Source organism: Micropterus dolomieu, linkage group LG08 (genome assembly GCF_021292245.1).
Source record: "Micropterus dolomieu isolate WLL.071019.BEF.003 ecotype Adirondacks linkage group LG08, ASM2129224v1, whole genome shotgun sequence".
Classification (NCBI taxonomy): Eukaryota; Metazoa; Chordata; class Actinopteri; order Centrarchiformes; family Centrarchidae; genus Micropterus; species Micropterus dolomieu.
Genome location: NC_060157.1, coordinates 18262009 through 18271709, shown reverse-complemented (window position 1 = coordinate 18271709; position 9701 = coordinate 18262009). Strand labels below are relative to the sequence as shown.

General features: G+C 42.7%; 1 protein-coding gene across 5 annotated transcripts in view; it reads left to right on the top strand.

Annotated features, from left to right (window-relative positions):
* Positions 1 to 9701, top strand: part of znf385a (zinc finger protein 385A) — a 57350-nt gene that overhangs the window by 43384 nt on the left and 4265 nt on the right. For 4 of the 5 annotated variants that reach the window (XM_046057402.1, XM_046057406.1, XM_046057405.1 and 1 more), the window contains 2 exons: positions 1988 to 2162; positions 8069 to 8440. In XM_046057402.1, coding sequence (XP_045913358.1) covers positions 1988 to 2162; positions 8069 to 8440 — 547 coding nt within the window. The remainder of the gene's footprint in view (positions 1 to 1987; positions 2163 to 8068; positions 8441 to 9701) is intronic. The other variant, XM_046057403.1, reaches the window with a different exon arrangement.

The following is a 9701-nucleotide window of genomic DNA, read 5'->3' as shown; positions in this document are numbered from 1 at the left end:
CCCTCTCCTTTCCCCCCCCCCCCCCCCTTCCCTGTTTATTTATTGTCCCAGTCTATCTGTTATTTTCTCTCACTTGTAACTTCCTCGCCTTTTTTCTTTCTCCTTGTGTTGTCTGGAGCTGCAGCTGTAGCTACGCTAACATCCCAGCTTTCCCCTCAGAATGATAGTCATGCTGGAAAGCACTTGTTCAATTTGAACCCTCTGCATAATCAAACACAGGCATCGCAGGCTGATGTGGTGCAGCTTTTCCACTCTATGAGATTTGTGTCTCTTTTTTTATCCTTCCCATTCTCAGTTACATCACCTTCTTGTTTTGTGGTTCCCTGGTCAGGCAGTTTCATTCTCTTTCCTTTCTCTCCACCCAGGACCTCACACTGATTCTTAGCTGCTAGGCAGTTGATCCCCTTGGCTTGTTGGGAGAGGTTAAGGGCCTCTGTGGCCGCCTTGCCATGCACCACCATTTACCGTTATATCCCCCCTCATTCCTTTCTTCATCTGAGAGATAACTTCACTTTCAGCATTCCCCTAACCCAACCCACCTTTGCACCCACAGCTCTTTCAATCTTGATCTAAAGGGTTTTGCTAAAGCAGCTCCTTAAGACCCCTTTGAAAGGGTACAGTTACAGAGGGTCTGCTATATCTAGAGCCCAGTTTGTCACCATGATTTACAAGACACGTGATATTCTAAATCACTACAACCACTGCCCTTGGTGTGTCCCTGTGCCAGCTCATGTCCTGGATGCCATCAGGCACACACATACAGCAAACATACACAACCGGGCTCACAGCCATTACTCATCGCCCCCCTGCCTCCTTTGCCAAGCCAGTCTATCCCCACTCCTAAGCCTGTGGTTAGTGTGATGTCCTAAGTGTCAGTCAGATTCTCTAAGCCTTTCAGCACCTATGGCAGCTGTCAGCTATTCTTCAAGACTTTGTCTCTCCCTGGCAACTAACTTTAATCCAGCCACTTAATAATCATCTTTATCACTGGCCCTATGATACAAATATTATTTGCTCAGTTGACATACTTGTTGTGATAGCAGAGAGCTATCTGACTTGAGTGCAGTGCTGACATAATGGGTCTTCATCAGCAAGGATCCTATTTGTGTTTTTAATTGAGGGACACTTAAATTATGATAGTGGGGAGATAAAGAATGGGTGAACAGATGGCAAATAGGGTTACAAGAATACCCCTTGCCCACCTATGTGCATGTATGTATATATGTGTGGGTTTTTGTTTCACAGTCAACCACACTGTGAAGCTTGACCGCTGGCGACAGCTCAGTATAGCAACCCTGCATCTCCTCCGCCATGTTGTCCCTGACTCACATACCTCTGTGCAGACACAAAAACATATACAGACTAGAGACAGAACCTCTGTTGTTTACTCTCTAAACAAACACATTAGCCAGTAGCCTTTCATCATGTCTTTCATCAGGACATTAGCCACACAAGCTTCTGTAATACATCTCTGCACAATTTTTTTCTTTGCTGGAATGCGGGATGGTCTTCGATCACTGAAAACCTCCAGACTCAATAATGTGTGTCTGTTGTAAGAGGGAGGGTAGTGTTAGTGTAGGACTTCAGGCAGATAGTGCGGCATCCCACTGACCACAAGTTCAACTACCCTTGTCGTGTCTGTCAACATGGCTCTAGTAATGAAAGCTGGAGCCAAGCACTGTCAGGTATGTAGAGCTTTAGACTGCAGAAGATGTATTTGAGCTGATCAGTTATGTCCAGTGTAGACAAACCTGACAATAAGATCACAAGACAGGTCTAGGTATTGAATGCACCCATCACTGCATCATTGCATCTTTTTGTTCCCATGCTTGTACCTGCTGTCTGTGGCTCTAGCCCCCAGAGTATATTGAGTAACATGCTATCATCATGACTTGCATGTGTATGCAGGTGTCACAGTGCTTCTAATCCAACCTACAATGTTTTATTCACCTGTTGGCATGTTGTTGTTTCCCATATTCTCCTATAGAGCCAGGCAGAAGCCCATTACAAAGGAAACCGCCACGCCAGGAGAATCAAAGGCATCGAGACCTCTAAGAGTCGTCCTCAGGAGGGGGACAAGCCTCATACTCTGCCCCACACCTCCTCCCCGTCTCCACCTGGAGCAACTGGTACTGCCCCAGACAGCGAGCCCTGCAAAGAGGGTGAGAGAGTTGAAACTACTAACACGAGAAGAAAAAAAAGTGATTGTATCAGTTTTGTTTTAGATATAATCATTTCAATCTGCGCGGGATGTTCAGAGGCTTATCATTTTGCTGGAAAATGAAATGGAAAATATGCAAGAATAACATCTAAAAGCATCTAATTACAGCAGTTTTGCAGGGCATTGTTTTTCTTGTGTGCATCTCAGCTCTCTGTGTGGTCTAATGTGGTTGCAGCAGAGCATATGGTCAACAACACACTCAGACCCCAGAATCTATTTGCACTAGAGACAGTAGTGTCTCACAAATTCACTCACATTCAGAGGTGATTCTTTCATGAAAGATTAATAGAGGAACAAAAAGTGCCAGGACGTTAGATAGTTTAATAGTCAATAAGTGGTAAAAGAAAAACAGTTACATCTAGAAATATTGCCTACTTGACTAGAACACAAATTATGAAGATAGTGTATGCAGCTCAAACAATAATGTTCACTGTCAAACGAGATACACTTGCTTCAGTAGTTTACATCACAGGTTTTGGCTTTTTTGGGGCCGGGTTAATGCCCAGGGATTGCCTTTGATGGATCTTGTCTGGCTGATAAGCACAGTGAGGAATAGACTAACTGACGTCAGGTGTCTTGCTTTCTGATTGACAAGTTGATCAAAGTAGAATCATCATTACTGTACCACAGACAATCCCCTGTATTAGTCCACTCTAACCACAGCAATGCTTTGTTCTGCTTAGCCATGTAAAACTTGTCCATCCATTTTGACTGTAAGCAGGTGAGTTGGCGTACACTTCGCATGGCAACATGGGAGTTTCTTGGCATATTATCAAAGAACCCCACTGTGGTGTGCATATGTTTGTGTGTGTGTTTGCACAGTAAGTCAATGAGAAGTGCAACACCATTTGCTACAGAGTCAAAATAGACCATGTTGCTGAACCCAGGAGGAAATGAGTGTTAAGACTAATTGAGAAAAATAAAGATGACACCATTGTGGAAGAGTCTGATAGACCAGAATCAAAGCCAGCATCTGAAATGACAGAGGCAGCAGCTGATCTGACTTTAATGAAAAGTAATTCACTGTTGGCAGATTAATTTGTTATTTGATTAAGGACACAGGGCATGGCATCTTGCAAGCTCTTTCTTTAGCAGTTTCTTTTTAACTGTGTCTCTGTTGCCTCAGCCTTACTTTCTATCTCCCTGTCTTACTCATCCTCCTATTTCAAGCTATAATTCAAATGCTAGGTACTGAGTGCCTCTGCCCTTCTCCTTTCTCCATCCCAAATTTTCCATTCCCTCAGTGTCACCACTCTTTCATTGGATCACACACGACGCAATGGAGAGTCTTGCCATGTTTTGTTGACATTTATGAAAGTTTCTGTAGCTGACAGCTTGCCAGACATTTCCACCGTATTAACAGGAGGGCACAGAGCAAACAAGATGAATTAAAAGGTCCTCATGTCCCATAAAGGCCAAAACATAGCAACATACCAGAGCAGAGGCCTTGGCATTTAATGGTCTATGACAAATTTTCTATCCATAAAAACAACAAATCCCAGAGTAGTAAGGGGGCCAGTCCTTTTCACGCTCCTTCCCTCAAAGGGGATCTGAGATCAGCTCCAGGCCAGTTGCCATTAGTTAGACTCCAAGCAAACTCCAAGAGCATGAGGAGCCAAAACAAGCCTGCCATGATCGAGATGTGAAAGTAGTAACTTGTGAAAGAATGCCTTTTTCCATCCAAGCCTCTTTCTCGTGACCCTGAAACATTCTCTCTTCCTAGTCTGCCTGCATGCTTGCTTGTGAGTGTGTGATTGTGTGTGTGTATGCTTGTCCTCAGTGTGATCCTGTCCCACTGCTCCGGGGTAGGGGGACAGATCTATGGGAGCAGGCAGCTGTCTGTGGCAGCGTCTGGAGGACGGACACTGTGGTTTGGCCTGTGGAGACTAACACGGGTCACTCTGAAACTGACAAAGACATATAGACTATACACAGAGTATTGCATGCACGTACATATACACACATACACAAACAATGTGGTCAGGCCCATGCAAGCGCACAGATGGAAGGACGAGGAGAAGATTTCCCACAGTGCAAACCCCTTGCAACACAGAGCAGCATTTGTTTTATATGTTGTTGATGTTGAGTGATTTTTCCTGTGACTGCCCTGTTTGTTGATCTGGGATTTCACGCAATATCACAGTCTTCTGAGACATTCAGATATGATACAGTAGAAGTACAGTCTAACATTGGTTTGATGGCCTCCTGCATGGTTTTTCTAATTAGCATATCAAATATAGTCAACGGTGATGGCTATTAAGACCTTGCTGTAAGCTAAAACAGTGAAAGGTCATTATTATAAGGTCATTAGGTTATGGTGCTCTGCTTAAATGCTGTTGGGTCTTTAGCTTTATGGCTATCAGACAGGTCATGAGTTTTATAGCCCTCAAAGGTGGTTTGTGGTGAGAGTTGTCCCCATAATAAGATTAGGCCCTTGGCTGTACAGGATTTGGCCTGGTGAGCTGATAGTTTGGCTGGGCCTGCGGGCAATGGAGAGGCAGCTGTTTGAAGAGAAACTCTGCTCTTCCCTCCCTCCTTGCCCTCCTCTTTATCCCTCTGCTGTCTGACACTCCCACTCTAATGAAGGGCCCTGTTAAAACCACCCTGATATTATAGCACTCTTAAGTCCACACAAACACTGGCAGGCGCGCACGCACCCAAGGTCAATTAAACAGATGACTTTCATGTGAGAGGTAGGGTTGCATGACTATGAGGGGACTATAAGATTGAGTTACACAGAGCTGATATGCTTTCCAGGCTCTGTCTATATCTGTTGTTGGTGTTGGACCTTCATTTTCAGGGACTTTTTTTTTTTCTCTGAAGTGAGCTATTTGATGAAATCTACCTGAAATAATCAACAGAAGTATCTGATAAACATAATTTGTCATTTGAATGTCTGTGAGTGTGCGTGTATGTGTGTGTGTGTATGTCTGTGTGTGACTCAGACTTCGGATGCAAGCCAGACTGGGAAAAGCCACCCAACTGCATTATGAATGAGGCTTGGCTCGCGCAGAGCATAGGGTTTCGAATCTCGTTAATCATTAAGATCGTAGGGGGGGGGGGGCAGACAGAGTCCTCCTGCCTAAGTAACCCTTACCCCTGATCTCTCACACACACACCAACACATATGAGCACACACACACATAGAAACACACCTACAAACTATCATACCCACACAGTCAAGACGCCAGTCCAGTATTACCCTTCTGGTATTTTTGCTGGAACAGTATTTTGATGGGTTGTAACTCACAATAATGCACTCTGTAAACTGTTTACCATTTTTTGAATTGCCCCACTTTCATTTGACATAAACAAAGCACATCCATCACTGCATAATGTTCCACCTACACACAGGATTGATTACGGCCATTACTCTGTTGTCATGCTTTCAACTTTACATTTTATACAACAAATAGCATACTTGTTGTGTGGTTCCCGTTCCTACGGGATCACTTACATTGTAAAATAAGGAACTTTTTGCTCACATAGGTACTCTTTAATATACTGCCTCCACACTAATTTCCAAGAAGCTATCCTAGACTAAAGAAAATTTCACACTTAAGGAATCAGGATGAACTTTGACTCTTGCAGCAAACAACGGAAGTTATTTTGGTCTGAATTTGAATTAGTCTGTATTAAATCCCACGGCTTTATCAACAAAATGTCTCCCCACGGACTGCATACTATACATAGTTTTAATTTCCTGAAATGAATTAAAGCTATGCAGACACGCCAGGCTGTATAGTAAAGCATCTGGAGTGAGTTATCTCCCCCTGCTGACCTCTCCCAGTGAATAATGCCTTCTTCTGTTTGACTATGAGGCCAACTAGCAGCGAAGGTCAGTTAACTGCCTACTCAGTGTTTAATTAGAATTACAGCATTGCCCTATTTTCTGGAGAACCAAGTAACTCTGACAGTTGAATTATCAGGGCAAGAAAAATATAGCAATTTGTCTCTGCTACTCTGAGAGAATCCCAAATCTAGAATGAATCTTTCATTCTTCATTTTGGTCAAACAATATGACAAAAAAAAACACTTTGCTGCTCAGTGAGATTTGTAATTTTAGGTCACTGAGACAGACAGTGACATACTGTGGCTATGGAGGCCCCTAGGGTTTAGCCTCAAGCTGAACCTGTTCTAAGGGGGATGAGTGTAGGAGACGTTCTCCTACACTCCTGTGGTATGAGGTGAAACAGTGACTGGATGTGATAGTTTGGTATGGCAGACCTCCAGGCCATCATGGATCATGAAATCTCTTATTACTATTTGGCCAACCACCTCTATTCCTCCCCACTTGATTTTAACTCAAACCACATGTTATGGATGTCGTGCATTATGTTTTTTTTTTCCTGTGTGTGGGCAAAATCCAACAACAATACTGTGGAGACTGCTTCTCTATTATTCTGCCGTCCTGCACTTGCAGGTACAAGCGCTGCAATCAACTTAACTAGCTCAGTCAGTGATGTGGCAAAGTAAACACATCATGAGCCACAAACCTCTCCAAAGAGCACTTACCCTCACACTTCACTTTGATCCAGGCCTGGTCTACGGACTCCTCAAAGTCATATAGAGTTAGAGAAAGAAATATTCTTTTTTTTCCCTTTTATAACAAAACATCTGTTTGACAAATGCAGCTGGAAACTTCCAATATGGAAAGAGAGGGAATTTTGATCTTGGAAAGCAGTGAAAAGGAAAGCACTCACAATGGCATCTTCCTCAGAGATGATGCAATGGAGTAGCCAGAGCAGCACTGTAGTTATACAGTACAAATATCATTATATAGTCACATAAGATTCACAAGGTGGAAGAAATACATGAATACATCACAGCCCTTATTAACTATTTCAATGTGACAAAATGAGAAAGCATGTGGGAATCCTTAAAAGGGAATTAAACAGTTAAAGTGAATATGTTTTCTTACTAGAAATACTCCATGTTATCCCTTTAATACCATAATCCAGTGGGGCTCTTCCATTGCCCGCACATCCTGTGGAGTTTGGAGAAGGGCCTGCTGGTCTCTGCTGAATATCCCACCCATATTTAGGGGGTCTTTTTTCAGTCGACACCCATTGCTTAATGAATACCGAAGGCATTACATATGGGAGTGGCTGACCAGAAACATGTGTCGGGAAATGTATGTAGAAACATGTTGTGTGATGAAAAAAGAATGAGTAGCCATCATAGAATCAAACACATGCAACAAGGGAAAAGGGAGGGGTGGGGGCTCACATGATGATGATATTTTCTTGCCCTGTGACAAAGCAAGTGTCATTTTGCTCCAACCCCAGCCAAAAACAACAGGTGGGGGGAAAGAGTCAAAATGTGCACAGGCTGAGGTATCTGTTTCCTATTTCTCCCTTCGGAAACATTTCAATAAGATGAGACCACATCAGTGAAAGATTGGTTAGAAAACTTCTAAAAGCCTAGAAACATATTAAACACGTACCCATCACTTTACACATATGTTTTCCTCCTCTGATCCACTTTATACTTAGCTTACATTAAACTGAACTATTTTATAACAAATTATGGCCTGTACATTGGGAAATAAAAAGCGCTTCCGCCTCAAAGTGTTTTATGTTCGTTTGTCTGATCTACGCAGTAGGCTGTGCTGTCTGTCCACTGTCAGCTGGGAGTGCTTAGCGATGTGGTTTGACATAGCAGTGTGTTTTTTTGAAGGGGACTTTTCTTCACTGCAGAGTTTAAAGACAATGAAGTCAACAGTAAAACATTTTATTGTTTGAGTCATGTACTTTTTGGACTCAAAATCAGTTCTTTGATTGTTCTCTGCCCTGTATTTGACATTTATTCTATTTCTTTCTTTGTTTTGTCTCTTTGTTTGTGTAGATGAAATACGACCTCTGTCACAGTTAAATGGACCCCTGCTGGCCCCGGGGCCCCTTCCCCCTCTTACCACCCCGCCTACCCCACCCATGGACTCCCCCGTGCCCTCAGTGTGCACCCTCTTGCCTACCCCTACTCTTCCCCTGATGCCCCCCTCCTCCTCCTCCCCAGGCTGCAGCAGTGGCAGTGCAAGCTCAGAGCAGCCTGGATCTGGACCCCAGGTTTCAGGAGTCATTGGCTCCGTGGCCACAAACAGCCCGTCCAATCCAGAGACAGAGGAGGACAAAGCCAAGAAGCTGCTGTACTGCTCTCTGTGCAAGGTGGCTGTCAATTCCTTATCACAGCTGGAGGCCCACAACAAAGGTGGGTTAATCTGTGAGCGCTGCTACAGTGAAATTGCTGTATTGCTTTTGCACCTTCAAGCAAGTAGCTGGCAATGAAACCATGTGGGATTAACTGTGAGATTGTTTTCCTTGGATCTTCTGTTGATGAAGTATGAGTTTCTGGAGGTGGAACTTTCTCCCTCATACTTTCAGCTTTGGTTGGATTCTTCACTGTTTACTCAAACCACACTGCTGTTGTTGTTGCTGGAAACAAAATTTTTCACATCCTGTGTCTCAGAGAAACTTTGCAAAGTAAGAGCCATGTAGCAACTTCTAAATATGTTAGTATCTCAAATGAAATTAAAAATATTACTGTAAAAGTGTAAAAAAAAAAAAAAAAAAAATGCATTTACTTTTTAATGTTGTTTTTTTAATCTAATAAACTTCTACATAATGTAAAGACAATTAGAAAACCAAAAACAGGTCAATTTAAGACATAATGTAACTAAAGATTAAATTACTTTAACTAGTTATTTAGCACAACTTGTTAATACATACTCACTTAATTTGTATTTATATGTCAGTATTTTACTATATCTTGTATATAATTTTACATATTTTATGTCAGTATCATTTTACCTTTAACACTCCCTCTAAAGTAACAATTCCCTGTTATCATGTGCACCAGAGATTACTGTAATTGCTGCTTTCAAGACAATTTCAGAACACGACTGATTGAAGGCTGATTGATATTTTAGTGAGTTATTACAGTTATTAAACCCCAGGGTTTTTTTTAACTGTGGGGAGGTTGACTCGTGTGTCACAGCTGCACAAAGATACACAAACACAGTATATTACCTGACCGCCTGTTGTATACTACTACCATCTCAGTTAATGACTTGTCTATGACCCAGCAGAGGGTACTGAGAAGAACACTGATCAGCAGATAACTGATCTGTTTGACAGTGACAGGCTCGACCTATGTAACTGAGTACTGATCTCCTGGTTTCAGGAGCTCTGTCAAGGTGCCTCACCTGTGTGCGCTTGCTCTCTCATGCAGCACTCTGCTAACAGACTCCACTTTCTTCACCCACACAAGACATGATTATTTAAAAGAAAAACTCTCCCCCCCTCAAACATTCATGATTTGTCTTGTCATTTGCGGCATGCAGCATAAAAACGGTTCCTCGTAGCCTGAAGCCTTCCACTTGAAAAATTTGCAGAGCAGGATGGTTAAGGCGGGTAACCGTAGGTTTTAAGTGGGGGAATAAAAGAAAAATAGGATGTTATGTGGGTGAGCTCACTACAATATT